At 35.4% G+C, this 18,081-nt stretch overlaps 2 protein-coding genes and 1 non-coding gene across 6 annotated transcripts; 1 reads left to right on the top strand and 2 right to left on the bottom strand.

Annotated features, from left to right (window-relative positions):
• The first annotated feature begins 410 nt into the window (after window positions 1-410).
• LOC112522201 lies at window positions 411-6,386 on the top strand. Its single transcript, XM_025131298.1, has 3 exons — window positions 411-744; window positions 3,422-3,580; window positions 5,821-6,386. Exons 1-3 carry the CDS (start codon window positions 481-483, stop codon window positions 6,178-6,180), a joined length of 783 nt encoding a protein of 260 aa, XP_024987066.1. The 5' UTR covers window positions 411-480; the 3' UTR covers window positions 6,181-6,386.
• Window positions 6,387-7,860: 1,474 nt separating this feature from the next.
• On the bottom strand, window positions 7,861-13,776 carry LOC112520641. 4 transcript variants are annotated; one of them, XM_025129052.1, is made up of 5 exons: window positions 13,526-13,776; window positions 11,692-11,975; window positions 11,008-11,113; window positions 9,239-9,382; window positions 7,861-8,320 (listed from the first exon to the last, which is right to left on the bottom strand). In XM_025129052.1, the coding sequence occupies exons 2-5, from the start codon at window positions 11,961-11,963 to the stop codon at window positions 8,108-8,110; spliced, it is 735 nt and encodes a 244-aa protein (XP_024984820.1). In that variant the 5' UTR covers window positions 11,964-11,975; window positions 13,526-13,776; the 3' UTR covers window positions 7,861-8,107. The 4 variants fall into 4 exon arrangements, with proteins under 4 accessions (XP_024984820.1, XP_024984821.1, XP_024984822.1 ...); XM_025129053.1 differs by having other exon boundaries at window positions 13,531-13,776; XM_025129054.1 differs by lacking the exon at window positions 13,526-13,776 and adding an exon at window positions 12,954-13,483.
• On the bottom strand, window positions 13,119-13,255 carry LOC112522327. The gene has a single exon (XR_003070161.1). It is a non-coding gene; the product is annotated as a small nucleolar RNA snoR143 (small nucleolar RNA).
• Window positions 13,777-18,081: the final 4,305 nt, after the last annotated feature.

The raw sequence follows: 18,081 nt of genomic DNA, 5'->3' as shown, positions 1-18,081 counted from the left end.
ATTATTATAAATTAATATATTTTCTCATTAGTAAAAAAAACTCGGCATTTAGAGGCAGTTTACTAAACGCTTGCTAGGTTAAGTGAACACCAAGTCACATTATCTTACCGGATGAATATGGTAAGAATTATAAATCTTACCTGGTAAGAACGAGACAAGGACCAAGAGTCCTACCCGGTAAACGAGGTCGACGACACTTATCATGATAAATGTTTACCGAGTAAATTGTTGCATATGATACCGTTGTGGTGGACTAAAATTTTAACCAATAAGTAAAATTTTACCAATTTATATTCATTTATGTTGTATTTAAATAATTGAATTTTGTGATATAATTTCTTTATTGAATATTCCTTTTCACAATCCCCCCTTCTCCTTTCGTCATTGTAGTTCTGATCATCGTAAATGTTCAATTGCCTTTGTACCTACTGTGTGTGTGTGAGAGAGAGAGAGAGAGAGAGAGAGAGAGAGAGAGAGAGTATGGAGGGAAGAGAAGGTCAGAGCTCAACGGCAGCAGTTCGATTCACACTACCACCATCTCGATTGTCAAGCGAAGACATACTCTTCTGTATCGATGTCGATCCTGAAACCCTCGTTGAAATGAAGAACACCAGCGTCAGTGGCAGACCTTTTACCAGATTGGAATCAATCAAGCAAGCTATTCTACTCTTCGTCAATGCTAAGCTTGCTATTAATCCCGATCACCGATTCGCCTATTGTGCTCTCGGCAAAACCCCTTTTTGGGTAATTATTTTCACCTCATTTCTCCAATCTTCCTTTCATTGTTCTGAGTTTCGATTTCTTGTATGGTTTCTTCTATTTGCTTATTTTGGTGACTTATGCATGTTTTCGGATTTAGTTACCCCTTAGTTTCCAAAAAGAGGATATTCTTTTTTTGAATGCAAATTCAGTATGAAATGTGTTTCAAATCTAATTTCCAGGATGATGATATTTAGAGTGAAATTTTTCTTGAGAAGTTGGTAAATTTATTCCAATTTTGGCTGGAAATTAGTACATTTGATTGTATGGGCCAACAGACCTGACTAAGAAAGATACAGAAAACCCTAGGATACTTAACCTAATTTTATGTTCTAACTAATTCTGTAGACTTCGCTTCTCCTCAAGTTGGAGAAGTTGAAAGGCAAAGCAATAGAAGATTTTAAGATAGAAAGGTAAACGCTAACCACAAGGGTGGTGCCTGATTGGTTTGAGCTTGGCTCCAACAGTCAAAAGTACCCGGAGGTCCCAGGTTCAAATCCAAGGAGGAATAAAAATCCCCTTGTGGCCACGGAGATTCAAATGCGGTTACTCCGGGCTATCTGCAAAGCAGGTGGTTGCCCTAGGATTAGTCGGCTTGCATGGCCGGTTGGATATCTAGGTTAATCAAAAAAAATAAAAATTACTTGCTGGTTGGTCTTTATCCTAGATTCCTAGTCTGTTGTCTGCCCGGAGGAAACGTCATCCCCCTGATCTTACTTTCCTCCCCTAAAAGTACCATTATCTGAAACATTGCCAAAAATAGAAATCTGATCCTGGAAAAGCAGTGACATTGCAAAACATATCTTCCATTCCATCTGGAGGGGACTGAAACTCTGCTCTGCATGTGACTCAGCAGTACAGAGCTGTGATAACTGTGGGAGCATATCAAGTCTGGATGATACTGACACAAAAGTGGGTCACTGGAGTCGAGTTGACAATGGATTTTGTCATATTGGCACGTACGAGTATGTCAGACTGGTTTTGCATCAGACAAACAGGCACTTGAGTTGTTGGATGACCGCCAGCCATAAGTATATCTAGGTTAGAGAACACAGTGGTTTGATGTCACAGGATAATAGGCAGAGTGGAGATAGCAGAAGAAAGATAAGCAAGTCTGCTTGTTTGCAGGTTTTCTTGATTGGCTGACATTGTTCCCTGATCAAGGGGTTGCAGATCGACTGTAACATCAGATCGGCTGGTGCAGTCACAGATTGCAACAGAGCAACAGGAGGCTTAGAGAACCTTTGTCAAGAATGGAAATGGTTTGGCATCCAAAGTAATATATGATGCAGATTCGGATGGCAGGCAGTGGCAGGAGCAATATGCAGCAGGCGCTGAGTGACAGCCTAGCGATGGGACATGAGGCCCAGTGTCAAAAAAATTCAGCAGTGTCGTAAATGACAAAACCCCTACAATGGAAAAAAAATCCTAATGGATCTCTGCTGGTGGTCAAGTGTTGGGGTTGCTGCTGGTTGAGACAACTATCATTTGCGGGCACTAGGGTTTGATGATTAAAACATTAGTTTTATACCATGTGAATGTTTAGGGTCCCTGTAAAATCACGTAATATTGATGACTGCATCTAGTAAAGAAATAGAAAACCAATATTATATATGCATACTAGGCCTAATTCCATCATCTAACCGTTTATGTACACACTGACTTTCTATGAAAACCGAAGTGTATCTTTACCTGGAACATGATGCAGGTGGCAAGTGCTCTTAACTTAACCACTAAAGAACCTAGTAAGGATTGGTATGAGGGAGGTCCTTGGGGAGTTAGTGGTTAAAAACAATGTTTGGTAAGGCAAATATGGGTTATCGCTGGGATTTGAGAAAAGTATCTGAAAATGGGTAGAAGTGACAAGTAATTAAGGACAGTGAAATATGTAAGGTAAAAGGGATGAATTTTTGGAATCCATGCCAACTATGTCTATAGGTGTAATCAACCTCTATGCATGCAGTTGTCTTGATGTCTTACCCTCTGGAGAAAAATAGATTATGGACTACATGGGTATATCTTCTTGCTCATCTCGACTCTCATCTTAAAAAAGCACAAACTACAACAAATTAATCTATATGCTTGAAAGAATTTTTATACGGATTGTATAACACCCTATCCTATGCAGCAAATAAGATCCATTATTTATTGGGCATCATTAAATTACCCAAAGCTAAAACATACGATGGTTGAAGAGATCAATACCAAATAATGAACTAAGTTACAATGGCAAACGAGAAAGGCAAAGAAACCATAGCATCTTATATTGGAACTTTTGGTGGATCTTGCCTCACATGGCATCAGGGAGACCTTGGTGTTATATGATGTCTCGCCTACTTCAGTCACTCAAAATCCAAATAACTTGGCCACCAGGTTCTAATCTAACTGTATGAACATCCAAGGGTACTCTTTAAAATTCTGGATTTCATGACCTATTTTAAATTTTTAATAATAGGTCATGACCAAACACAATGAAAAATGAAATCCAAGCAGGTTAGAATTAAGTGCCTTCTTTTAGAATTTTATCTTCTTGGAAGTTAGAATAAAGTGTCTTCACTTACTATGCATCTGCCTATTATAAATTCATACGGTTAGAATTAAGTGTTCATCAAGTGTTTGACTGTGAAGTTTTTTCTTCTGTTTGTCTCTTGTATATCTGAAGCTTAAGAAGGAGTTTAGCAGCGAAGTTGACTCTGCAATTGCTGCTTTTCGAGGCATCACCGTTGATTCTTCTGCTGGTCAGGCAGATCTCACACATATATTTAAAGTGGCAAATCATGAAGCTAAAAAGTCTCGTGCACAGAATCGAATACTCAGGGTGGTGAGTCTATCTATAGGATCTTCATTTGATGATTTAACTCCTGATGATGCATATGCTACTTTGTTCACTTTTATATAGATATTATAAATATATATATATATAGGTGGGTTATTATACAACCCCTTACATTTGTACAACCAATACAACGCAATCTCAACCGTCCATTTAATTTGATGAATATGTAATTTCATAGAAGTTTTGATTGTTTTCTAATATAAAGTATTGATCATAATTAATGAACCTTATTCATTTTCCATAAATATTTAAATCATAATAAATAAACTCTCATCATTTCTATAAATATTTCAATTTATTAGGTTGCATTGGTTGTACAAATGCGACAGGTTGCATTTGAAACAAACTCTCTCTCTCTCTCTCTCTCTCTATATATATATATATATTTACATTAACTGTGCACTATGACAATTTTGTTTTCTCTTACTTTATATTTTTGTGATGTACAACCTCTATCAACATTTTGTCTTTAAAGTTGGCATAAAAGACAAATGATGAAGACCAAACACTCCAGATTAACACCTCTTAAATATTTAAAAAAAAAACTGCTTCATGTAACTTGAAAAGTGATGCCTATGGCAATGAACAAGCTTGTTATTCAGCAATTCTACCCTAGTGAAGATTATCAGATTATGGTTTGCTACATCTTAAATTGACCAGTTGGTTTCTCTCTTAACCGTGCGTTAATACAAGTGTTGGTTAATTTTTTACCAGCATAGGCTATACAGGGGGACTGTCAGTATGTCATGAACCATCATAACCCTTAATAACAACTATAACTAGAGTATCCATGACTTGATATAATACTTGCAATCATTTTTAGGGTAAATAACAAAAAAAGCCCTGACCATATGCTTGTAAATTTGTAGTCATTGTTAGGGTAAACCTTAACTATCATGATGACTATGCATTGGACCTTTTGGCTACTTGTTTGGCACATTATGGCGGTTGTTTTACACTTTTGCAGTTCATTTAATTTGACCATATACAGAGGACGTGCTATCAGAGGGATGTCATCATGATCACCAGACGATCCCCACACACAAACAAGTGAACTGATTGGCACATAGAAAGACAACTAAGAGAGAGAGAGAGAATACATGGTGCTTACTTTTCTTCAACTATGTCGTGTTGTTTGACGAGACTAGGCAATATGTTGCTGCAAATTTAAGCGATGGAGAAACATAAGCTTTCAGATTAAGATAGACTGAGGCATAGTAAGTGAAGTATTACTTCAGCCATGTTGATAATTAATGGAAGATGTTGTAATCATGCCCAACCATGAAATATTTATAAATGATAACTTCTGTTTTTCTGAAAGAATGTTACAAAAGGATTAAATGTTGAGTATACTAGTCATAGAATAAAAGTAGGGTGGATGAAGACAAGCTAGGGAGCCTTATATGATTAGAAAGTCCAATTGTCATAGGGAAGTTGTATAAGTGATGGTTAGAAAGCGTCATTTACAGGTCAAGCACAAGATGTACCCAATAGGAATAGTGGAAACGTAATGTTGAGGTGGATGTGTGGTTGGTTAGGGGGCATGGGATCACAAATGATGATATATGGGAGAAGGTCCCTTTAAGGAGAATCCAAAACGAGGCAACGTTTGTCTCCAACATAGACCTTTAAATGCACTTCACTGGTTATTCCAACATTAACATTGTGGACATAGTGGATGGAGATTTCCGTTGGTGGAACATACCAAATCCGGTGACCTTAGATAGGATTGTGTGAAATGATGCTATTATGTTTGTGGGGTGGTTATGTTGCCTTTCATGTTTAGCCTGCCTCAATTAGTTTGGAATAAGCTTTTTGTTGTTAATTTCTTAGGAAATTTATAGTTGCACAAAGAACACGTGTTAATCATATTTCCTACCCATATAGAGAAAAAAAGGGCACCCCAGAGTTTTCACACAAACCCAAGATCATCGCAAGGAAAGGGGGGTAAATGACATACCCTTGACACCTGAAAGTGATATATGCTAGTTTCCATGTTCGATTATCGTTATAAATGTTTGAATTTTAATAACCATGCTACCTTGAGTCTTCCCTTTTTTGCAATATGGCAAGATGAGACATAAATTTCAACTTCAAATTGATGAAATGAACATATTCTGGTAATTAACATCTTCTCATAGGCACATCCTGAGTGTGATATATTGGGTGTGTTTGGGGGTTAATGCTTGTAAACTTGACTTTTGTTTGCTATTTGTGGTTCCCAGATTTTACTCTACTGCAGATCATCAGTTGTACCACAACACCGATGGCCCACAAACCAAAAACTCTTCACATTGGATGTGATTTACCTCCACGATAAACCAGGACCTGACAACTGTCCACAGAAGGTGTACGATGGTCTGGTGGAAGCCCTTGAACAGGTCAGTGAGTACGAGGGTTACATCTTTGAGAGCGGTCAGGGGCTGACCCGTGTCCTTTTCCGTCACATGTGTGTGCTCCTATCTCACCCTCAGCAACGTTGTGTCCAAGATGACATCGATATTCCCAAATCCCTCACCAAAAAGTCGCCAGCAGTGGAGTCGGCCCCTGCTGAACAAGAATCCGTTCCTGTCTCCAGTCAGTGACTTCTTTTCGAGAAATGTATATGAAAATGTAAGAATTCTAGACTTTCTAGTGGTTCAAAACGGTTGATGTACCATCGGAGTTATCTTAAACACGATTGGCGTACTGGGTTTCTTGATCATTCACCTCCTGCTTTTAATGGCTCTATAATCTTTCTCCATTGTTGATAAAGAGCTGTGAAATACATCCAGGATAAGTTTCCCGTTCTTGCAACTGATTTTCTTTTTTTAACTGTGGGTGTCCATGTCAGCTTGTGTGTACATCGACTGATCTCATAGTCATGGGTCCCTTAAGATAACACCCAGAAAAATTCCCCGTGACCCTGAAGAAACTCGACCCATGGGGAGGAATCCCAAGGATTGGCCTTTATTTGTCGATTGAACTCGTGTGCAAAGTCCTGATTTGAGTTGAGGTGCCTGGTTACAAGTAGTCATTCTTGTATTTGGTACAATTAGGATCAGACATTACAAACCAGATTTTATATGTTATTTCACATGGAAAAAAAACACGTGTATGCATTGTTTATATAGTGTTGTTATACGTGAAACGTTTTGAACAGTTTTATGTGTGGAAAAAAACTGTTCTGAACGTGTCACATATAAAACAATATTGTATAAATATTGTATTTTCACACGTCGTGTTTTACATTTTGTGAATTTGTATATTCTCTCTTTTTGCAAAGTTGTTTTGAAAAAAAAATGCCTCGGATTGTAATGAAGTTTCATATTTGATACATGGCAAATCATGAAAAAAGTAACGTATTTTAACTTAATTACTATTTTGAGTAACGTACTTTCAAACATTTAAATACCAGAGTAACCAGTTAATGCTTCAACCGGTTACTCTGGTTATGTGGTATCCAACTCGGTATTATTTGTTGAAATATTAATCGGATACCACATCATGCACCACATCAACACGGTAAAACCGGTTAATGCTTTAACCTATTACCCGGATATTTAAATGTTTAAAACTTTACATCTTAAGTATCAAAATAGAAGTTTTAAAACTACGTTACCTAAAATAGGAATCAAGTTAAACTATATTACTTTTTTATGCAATTTTCCCTTTTATATAACAAAGTTATTTATTTACAACCAATGTAACAAACTTCTATTTTTTATTTTATACATATTCTGACACGGAAGTTACTAATCCAACAACATCGGATGATGATGTGGACGTCTTGTTGTCAATTACAAATTTAAATAGCTATACGTGGATATATAGAGCTGGCAACTTCTATAAATAGTTTTAACTGCACAATCAAGATTCAAGAATCGTCTTCTAAACCATCAGACCCTCAAGTTTATCCCACCCCAATGTAGCCGACTGTAGGTCTCCGACAGTTGAACAAGAACGTCCTACACATGCACAGAAGCATCGTGCAGGCGTGCACACTTGAAATAAAGAGCCCAATACGAGCAACCAAAAACACACTGACGTTATCTTCAGTGCCACTGCGGATTTTCTAGACTGGTAACTTCAGTGTTCCAAGCCAAAGGGTCTTTGGCCCAATGATACCCGGATTAATGGCAGAACCAACCTCCCAGGAGGTCAAAGGGTTCAAACCTCACCAAAGGCGTGGAGGATGCATGAGTTCATTTACCGTACATAAATAAAAAACTTCAGTGCTTCATGGGATTAATTGAGGCGAGAAAGCTCACCCAGATACCCAATGATTAAAAGAAACCACATTATGTGTGGGCCTAGCACCACAAAATGTGCATCAAAACTTCCATTCATTCACCATCTACTTCACCAAGAGAAGATTTCAAAAATGTTAAAAGAAATTATGAACCAAAACCATCACAAAACTTCTTGCACTCTCGACTCCGTATCGTTCTAATTAACCAGAAACAGAGATACCTTTCTTGACTTGAAGAAGGGAAGAATGCATGTAACAAACCTTACGGCCTTCATTGTCTATTAAATTGGCTCGTTTTTTGGATCCTCGACTTCAATCAAGTCATCATAGGAGACAGGCACACGGATTCTTTCATTAACAGGTCGTTTCTGTGTCTGTTTCTCTTCGATCCCTAACTCTTCATCTTGCACTACAGGTTTTGCGTCATCTGCTACGGAACAACTTTGTTTGTTCTGATTTGGTGCTTTCCTCAGACTCGGTTGTTTAAATTGCTTCTGCAAAAATAATATCCACCAATCATTATCTTATACTAAGCATTACCCTAATCTAAACACACAATTAAAGAGAATCTGATAAACCAAACCAAACCAAATGAAACCCAACATATCCCACTCAAAAGTATGGTATGTGGGTGAGATGCATGCAGACTTGTTCTCTACTCCAAAGATTAGAGCGGTTGTTTATGTGAATACCCAACTTGTGCAAAAGTGTGAGCAAAAAAGAAGAACCAAGAACAGTAAAAAGTAAGCAACAGAAAAAAGAAAAAAAGGAAATATGCGCATTGAGACATAGAAAAAGTGAAGAAAAACACGGATCCCTCCAACTATCATACGACTCTGATATCCTATCTGCCAGCTTCCTAACCCTCTCTCTGTTCTACCATCGATCTTTCTAACACCCTTCTTCCATCCACAGAAGCTACCGGCCCCTACACCTAGTCTACTACCATAATCCTAGGATTCCAAGAACTCCTATCAAAAATCATCTCCTTGGAAATTTCTAAAGCTGCTATGTAGGCATGAAAGCTAAAAGTTATCGTCATACTTCATAAAATGGGAAGAAATTAGCTAAGTTACAAGGATATGGGGATCGTCTTCTATTGGGCAATATGCAAAATATAGCCTACTTGAATTGCAAATAATGCCGCATTTCACCACAATCAAATTGATGGTCACCCCCTTACTATGGCCATCAGGAGAAATTTATGTCAATGTGTTAAAATCATGTAATCACCTTAAAGCTGCAAAATTACACATTTTTGTTTTTATTTGACTACCATTAATTCGCAATCCAGTGGTGGACTATTCTACACTTGTTAATTGGAAAGACAGATAAGTCGCATACTATAAGAACAAATGATTGCCATTACAACAGATTGTCATCTAATGTGCAAAGGTAACTTATCAACGCACCTCAAATTCCTTCCCCTTTTTCATTATCTCCTTAAAAGCATTTGGATCACGAGCTTTGAGGATGCTCCACAAAATACCACCACCTGTTTTGTGGCGTCTTCCATCAGCAGTTTTCTGACCACCACAAGACTGAATTGCATCAACCTGTTACCATTTCATCATCACTATAAGCAGCACTCAACAATTAAGATCTTCAACAGGAACAACAAATTAAAGCCATATCACACACCATCAAGATATAATAACACAAAGGATACAATTTTATTGAAACCACGTATTTGGGTGCACCAATTGCTTCCAATTATATTTCTTAGAAAGCAACACTGTTTTAGTTTATTCATGACCATTATCTCATCCCTTTACCCTGTATCACATTCGGAAGTAGGTTCAGCTAGTGGTATGACTGGTATCAATCCTCACACAAGAAATACTAGGCCTATAGTCACGCAAGTCGACCATGTTCATAATACAGAATCAACACAGATTACATGAAACTAATTGATAAATAGCAAAGTCAAAGCTATGACTAAAACTGACATACTAACCTAACATGAATTGGAATTATCAGTTGAAATGAAAATACTTTCTAGAAATTGCTTTGTGAAAGAAGGAAAAACCACCAAAATTCAGGTTTGAGATTCTTCATTGTTCATTGTTCAATTTCTGTATGGAAGTGTAAGTATCTTCAGAGTAGGAAATGAAATCCCAAATTCCCAATTAAGAGTCTTCTATTTGGAAAAGAGAAATGCAGAAAAAAGAAGTTTCATAAGTTTGGGACTGGATTCTCCTTGTTTCATTTGTCAAGAGTTCACACACATCATCTTTTGGATGATAAATATTTGTCTGTATTCATACCCAAGTGATGGAACTGCAAAAGATACGCCAAAACAGTTGAAATCAATCTACACCAATAGGAAATTATGATGTAATACATCCAGAGCTCAAGGATCCACAGACTGAAAGAGATAAAATGGCTTCTAGAAGAGAAATCTGCGATTGTAGGGAAACAACATTGAGCATCAGAGACTAGGAAACAAAGTAATCTATAAAAATTGAACACCACTGCAGCTCTAAGCTGTTCCTCTCACCTTCAACTGCAATAAGGAGTGAACTCTTTTCTTGCTTTCCGGTACCATAGGCTATATTGTACACAAAGTTACAATCTCACAAGCAAGGACTAAATTAGGAGACAGAGTATGCCACAAAGCGACTTCCAAGAGCCACAGTTATCAAGCATATGATGGCCTTGGTCATGGTTGCTAGTTCAGTTCTGATAGTCCGTTAAACTCTAACATGAAAAGCTGAAGGCTCTAGAAATCTAGAACTTTCTTAAACTAGAAAAAGAAAAAGAAGCTAACATAATTTGAAATACTAAAGATAAACATATTGAAATTATTGTATACAAATCTTGGAATATTGAAAGAAAGACCCCATAAAAGATGTATGAGTGTGATTATCTTTTTATGCTTCTTCCAAGCCTCACGATCATCCATATTGCAGCATGCACATGCGTGCACACAGCAACACATGCTTGGAACTAATGCTAAAGTATCAATCCCCAGAAACCCAGGTTTTCTAGTTATGCACACAAGTAGTTTATAACAATGCTACATTAATAAATAAAAATAAGGTTGATACATTCTATAAACAGCCACACAAGTTTCACTGGTTCAGAACACAAATTCATGTCACGGTTCATGCAATTCTTTCCTTAGTAAATGATGTTGAAACACTTCATCAAGCATTACAGATTTTCCAGGAAACAATACCTCTTTCACAAGATCACTCAGAGCAGACACACCCAGACAGCCAACCGCAGTCCATACCAGGTAAGACTTCTTTTCTTTCAAACGCCTACAAGTATCTAATACAAATCTGCATACAAGCCATAAGTTTCAGATTAGCTCTCCTTCCTTCAACAAAACAACTAAAATGGTGAAGGCTAATTATCACAATCTGTTCCTGTATATCATAAATTAAGATTTATAATCAGAAAAATGATTCAACTTGAAGTCTAAGAAAAAGGAAGACCAGATTAAGAAACATGATAACATTGACGGAAGATCAACACTCCTACATACAGCAAAACCATGAGAGAATCTTCAGGAAACCCTGTAAATAGGAATTAATGGCAATAGATAAAGGAGCAAAATGTGTAGGCTTAGCATGGTGAAAAATATATAAAGTGAATTACTCTTAAAAGAACCCTAATACTCCCTCTGTCCAAAATCAATGATTCCACTCTAACTTCAAATGTCGTCATGTTTAACTTCAATTTAAAGTAATATGACTTCACTTATAACTTTTGACACCCATTTGTTTGTTACCATAGTACTTTTATACATTTTATTCTAGCTATTAATACTTCTGGTTAAGAGTATCTTGTTTGATTTCAGTATTTCACGCGTTAAAGGAAGATAAATGTTTGAAACAGAGCAAAGTATGGCAGGCACCTGTTAATGTCTGTGATTTCAGACCCTGAACCGCCTTTCTTTTTCTTATTTTTCTTCTTATTATTTTTACGTCTGCGATTTTTACTGTGAGGTTCTTGAGTTACTACATCAACATCAACATCAACATCAATGTTGCTGCTTCGTCCCAACTCAGCTTGATGATTCTTCCCAACCAATTCTCCTTCTTCTACATCAGCCATCTCAACATCTTCCATATCTTCAACATTTTCCACATCAAATATGGAATCAAGCAAGCTCTCTTCTCCCTCCATGAATAACAAGAACTGCAAAGATACCAAAAATACCAATAATTGAACATAAGCAGAAATACATAAACCCAAAGACTCCGTTTTAAGCCATATTCTATGAGACTTGTGTAAACATATCTACCATTAAGATATTCAGTAATATGTTTTCAAGAGAGATTAGCCCAACAAAATAAGAGGCACCTCTAGTTAAATCAGAGATGCGAACAGCAGGTAATAGTTGTATCACTGGTTTAAAAGTCACCTAAAACTATATGGGTATGAGGTTCAGCTGAAAAAAAATCCTCTATAAATTAAGGGTCTATGAGTTATCATTTCATCAACCTGGTGGGCAGTCAACTTTGAAACCATGAATTGCACCTAGTATAACCAATTTGTTTATGGTTAAGTGGTCAGAATGATTAAGAGGCTCTGTATGACTTAGTGCATGATGAAAAATGGCTGTTTGGTAAATGTTCCAAAGGGGCAGTCTGAATGGCAAAAAATTACCATTTTAACCCTATGTATGAGCTAGTGTTGAAATATAACTGGTTGTTAAGTGTTCTGAATTAAACAACCACCTTGCATATACATAACTACAGATACTAATTCCAAGAAATTATAAATTATTTCATTGTTTTGGTTCAAGTTTGGTTTCAGTTCAACGCCATTCTCCACGAGCCTCCCCATGAAATTCCAACTGGTCCTGTATCAGATGCTATCTCTGAATCCAGAGTTTTGCCTATTCCAGATGGGGATCTAAAGTGTGGCTCTGGGGCACAACTCAAAAAGGCGGTACATACTTCACATCTAGTTAGATACAAAATATGAAGCAACTTCATTGCTAAATCATCTTCTTCAATTAGTTCAGGAGATTCTATCAGAAACTAAAGTGACCTACTTCCATGGCAGGTTGGCAATCGGTCTAGTTGGCTCACTTATAAGCTCTCATCGGACATCGATGATGATGATGACGAGCTTGGGAAGACTAGAACTGGTGAACTAAAATGCTTCCACCTTCTTGATTCATTAAGTGATCTTCTAATGGTACCCAAGGACATGCTTCTTGACAGATCAATCAGACCTGAGGTTTGCCTTCTATCTCGGCTTATCTCATTCATAATGAAGTATCCTCAAAATCCACCTGATACAAATCTTTCACAATATTACTCGGTATGTCCATTATGTGAGATAGAATTTAGTAGACAAACAGATGGAAAAAACTATTCATCTGTGAAAACCATCTCTACGGTTGTCTGGCTGCTGCCTGATTTTAAACAATATGATAAATTCAATACCAACCGATACTTCAATTGATAAAGTAAACCTAACGCAACCAAAAAACAGGTTTTTTATATGCGCAAGGTAGTAAACATTGTAACAAACACCATATTACTTAACCAAGAAAATAGACCAAATAGTGGTTTCTCTTAAGCATTTCATCTAATGGGTATTATTACACAAACTTTTAAGTAAAAAATTGATGGGTAATTCGAACAATCATAACACCAGTCATCAAGAATAGATATCATCTATCGTCGCCAAAATCAAAAATAAAAAAAGTTAGAAAAAAAGGGACTGGAGAGTACCTTACAATATTGGGGATAGCAGAGAACCAAAGAAGATTGTAATAAGAAATCACGAGTATAATAACGCTTCAAATACCATCTATAAGCAACTTAGATATTGAATCATCGATCAGCAACTTGGTTATCGAATCCCTGGATGAAACTGGAACACCAAAACTATGTGTACGTATGTGAAATTTCAGAGAATGGAAGAAATCAGAAACCCTAACTTTGAAGAGTGAGGATTGCAGAACCAGAAGAGGGAGTTGCGGTTTTGGGGGATGACGGAGGGATACGCTGATGGGGGAGGGATACATGGAGGTATAACCGGGTTATATTGATCGGGTCGGATGCATTTAAACAATCTAATTTAATTTTAAATGTTTTCGGTTTAAAACCGTGAGATTACTTTTTTACACTTGAAACTTTACAGAAAAAATATTGTGAAGGTTTGGATTTGAGCATAATGTTTTTCTGAGATCCGTGAGACCACTTTTTTATATTTAAAATTTCACAGCAAAAACACTGTGAAGGTAAGGTAACGTCAACGTTCGGATTTGAGCAGCTTGTTTTTGTAAGACCCGTGAGACCATTTTCTATACTTAAAACTTCATAGCAAAAACATTGTGAAGATTCGAATTTTTTTTACCTTCACCATGTTTTATTGTAAAGTTTTAAGTGTAAAAAAATGGTCTCACGTGTGTCTCGCGAAAACAACATGGTCTCACGTAAACCCAACCCTATATATACTTGGGATCACGTGAGATAAGTCTGTTTTCGTGAGACCCATGAGATCATTTTTTTACACTTGAAACTTCACAGCAAAACGTTGTGAAGGTAACGTTCACATTATTTTTATTGTAAATGTTCGGCTTTTTTTTTACCTTCACAACATTTCGCTGTGAAGTTTCAAGTATAAAAAAAGAGTCTCATGAAAAAAGGACGTTGTAATTGGATAATGTACATATTAAAAAAGACTCCATAATCATATTAAATCCAACAAATAAAATGATATCAAGTTCATCGGATTGGGTTCAAATAAAAGTAACCTAATATCAACCTAATACCTATGTTTTGAAAAAGTTTCAACTCGATTAGACATCGGATTATTTCAAGTTGAATTATTTCATATTGGATTGAGTTGGATTTATCGGGTTGGTCAGGTTTTTGAGCACCTTTAAACAAACAGTCGAGATGTGTCAATGATTCAAAAATATTTATGGTGTTTATTCAATGCTTCAATATGTATCCGAAAGCTTTTATGTTTATGTTGTTTTGTAAAATGATGAGTGGTAAAGGTATGTACCGAGTCACAAAATTGGTTTTTGCATGAACTAATCTATATCTATACTATATTATAAAATATTTGACAAAAACTCTTAAAACCCATTTTTTATACATGAAATACTATTTATTGATGCATATTACTTAAAACTCAAGATTACAAGTAAATTGTGCGTAAATACAACTTATTAAAGATTCATGTTTGAATTCGTGTAACTAACTTCAGATAAACATAATCAAATAAAGAATAAACATCTCATTTTAAATATAAAAAAATATAATTAGGATAATCATTGAGTTCTAACAAAATACTTAATTATTATCTTTATAAAAAATTATATTAATAAACCAAAAATAAAAAAATTAATTAAAGAAATACACAAAAAAAAATGAGAAATTTTAACATAGATTAAGACAAAAAGAAAAAGAAACACTAAAATCAAGATGTATTTCGTTGCATTGTGCAAGCACCCTTCTAGTACAATATAACAAAGCAAATCATAAGAAAATAATGGAAGATCAAGCCTTCAAACCCAAAAGAATGACAATATTATGCACAGTTGCATTCCTTAGCATCATCAGTATTCAGTAGCGAACATCTCTTTAAACATCTCTTTAAATAAGATAATAAAAAACTATCTTCTTAAATAATATTACAACAAATCAGATAATTCATCAACGAATAATGCTAATGCAAACGTTGTTACCTAATAAAGCTTGAAAACTGAAACTACAGTAAATATGCCCAAAATTAACACAACAAAAAAATTGAATACCCACTTGAAATTCCACCCTCGTGAAAAAAGTTTGCAAGTCTAAAAGCACGGATCTTACATATAGAATAAGGATACGAACCAGTGATGAATCTTGAACGTGGCCGATGCCGTTGAAGGGGGTTCAGTATATTGTTCGGTGTGTTTGTGTGAAGGAAAAACGTGGATCAATTTATAAGACACCACAAACTTGAACAGTAAACAAGCTTCAAAGTGTTGGAGGTGGTTTAGCCCAATTTAACAAAACACACCGTAGCCGTGGGGTTTGAGAGATTTTTAAACCACACTTTTGAAATCAGGGCATAGAAGTACAGTCTAATTTGATCGGCGCATAAGATTTAAGTCGTTTATGAACTTTAACCTATCAAAATTAAAAAAGGAAATCAAAAATCCCTAAAATCTTAAATTCGTAATTAATAAAATCAATAAATGAAATAATGAATGATGAAATATTGAGCTATTTTTATTATTTATCCTAATACCAAAAGCTAGGGACTAAAATCTAAATGCATCATACATATAGATACATATAAATAGAGGAGCGATCAAATGCAAACCACTCATATTTGTACAAACTGTGGTTTGCAAAGTAAACATTCTCTCTCTCTCTCTCTCTCTCTCTCTCTCTCTATATATATATATATATATATTTGGTCATTTATGTAATAACAGTCTTATAAATATTTCAACAATTACGATCTTAAAATAAACCTCGAACGCATGCCCTCCTATATTGTCTATTTTGCTTTAAAGTCCCATATTAATTTATAAGATTATCCCCCCATGTCTTCGAATCCCTTTTCATTCTTTCTTACATACACTTCCATTTGTCATCATCGACACCTAATGGTGACGCCACCACCATTCCTCGTGCCTCCATCGTCCCTACTGAACATACCCTTCACTATCAGAACTCAGTTACTGATCAATCAACCATTTCCTAAATCAGTCTACCCTATTTTAATCAAAATTGATATGCTTGTCTGCTATCCAAATTATAACATCGATTCTTTTATTTCATAGCAGCAATTCAAAACCCAAATCTTTGCTAAACTTGTTTGAAAACCAACCTTATGGTGAATATAGTGACTCATTTACATGTGCATATAACCCAGAATTTAAAAGATGGTTCTTGAAGATGATAAATTGGTTGAAATATTTTTTTTGTAGATTTTTAGAGGATAAATGAATTTTCTATAAATTGTAGTAAAATTTCTTTATTTAAGAGATTTTAATAAACGAAAATGACTATCTATTAATAAAATGTACCATTTTGTCTTTTTTGCATTTAATAAATTATTTTAATTGTTAATTTTAATAATCGTTGGATTTGAGCTAATCAACGTCTATTAAAATCATTGCTGGTGTGACATGCTGAATTTATCCCGTGTACAACACCCTTATGTTAACATTAATCATATTTGCTACGCTTTCCATTTCAAGATTTGCAATGCTCCTTCCACTATCTGAAACCATATTGTTAAACAATGAGACGATAGATTCTCAAAGTGGTACTGGAAAATGTAAAACGGTTCTGTATTTTTTTGTACCAATAACTCCAGCATGGTTGTACATGATATCGAGTTTTCCTTTCCAAGACAGTGCAAATTGAACAACATATTCAAGATCAGATTCTTAAGAAACATCACAATGTATATAACAACTTCCAATAGATTTGGCAAGACTTGCACCAACTTCATCTAATACATGAGCAACTATAACATGTTCCCCATTCTCAGCCACTAATGTCGTAGTTGCACCTCCAATTCCTCTTGCTCCGCAGGTTACAATTGCAACTTCCCCACCAACCTTCTAACCCAAAACCAGATCCCCTTACATTTAAATTTCAACTATTTTTATCAGTAAAAATACCAACATAGTTTTTTACAGTAAAAATGAGATGTAGAAAAGATAAAACTAACCTCTTTGTTGCTAACTTTTGCCCACCATCATGTTGATGATCGCATGACTCTATTGTTGTCGGTATAGCATGCAAGATTTGAGGTTTATATGGAATCGAGAGATAATGTTGTCTTTGATGATATACTTGCCTCCCATGCTTTTCACATTCTCTTTTACTAAATTGTATCCTGTATTTAGCGTTACTTAGATGGTGTTTGGAAAAAAAACTGAATTAATAGATGTTAAATGGTTGAAAGTTCATACCAATATATATATAGAGGAGCGATCAAATGAAAATCACCCTCATTTGTACAAACCGTACAAACCACCATCATACGTCGATTTCATTGTTTAATCTTATGAAATTTTTTCATAAAATTGTTTAATCTTGAAATTATTTCATATAATACTTTTTTTTTTGATAAATTTGTTTCATATATGGTTATGAAATTGTTTCATATAATATTTCATGAAATTTTAATGAAACTGTTTCATGTATTTCTCTAAAATTAAAATAATGAAGGTGATAATATCCATGATTAACACCCTCCACAATAAAAATGGTTAATCAACCTCTCATAATTACAAAAAAATAAACAAAATGAAAAATTATGATTG

This window comes from Cynara cardunculus, assembly GCF_001531365.2.
Source record: "Cynara cardunculus var. scolymus isolate 2C chromosome LG 11, CcrdV1, whole genome shotgun sequence".
NCBI lineage: Eukaryota > Viridiplantae > Streptophyta > Magnoliopsida > Asterales > Asteraceae > Cynara > Cynara cardunculus.
Note: the sequence above shows the minus strand (reverse complement) of the source record. Positions and strands in the feature narration are given on the sequence as shown.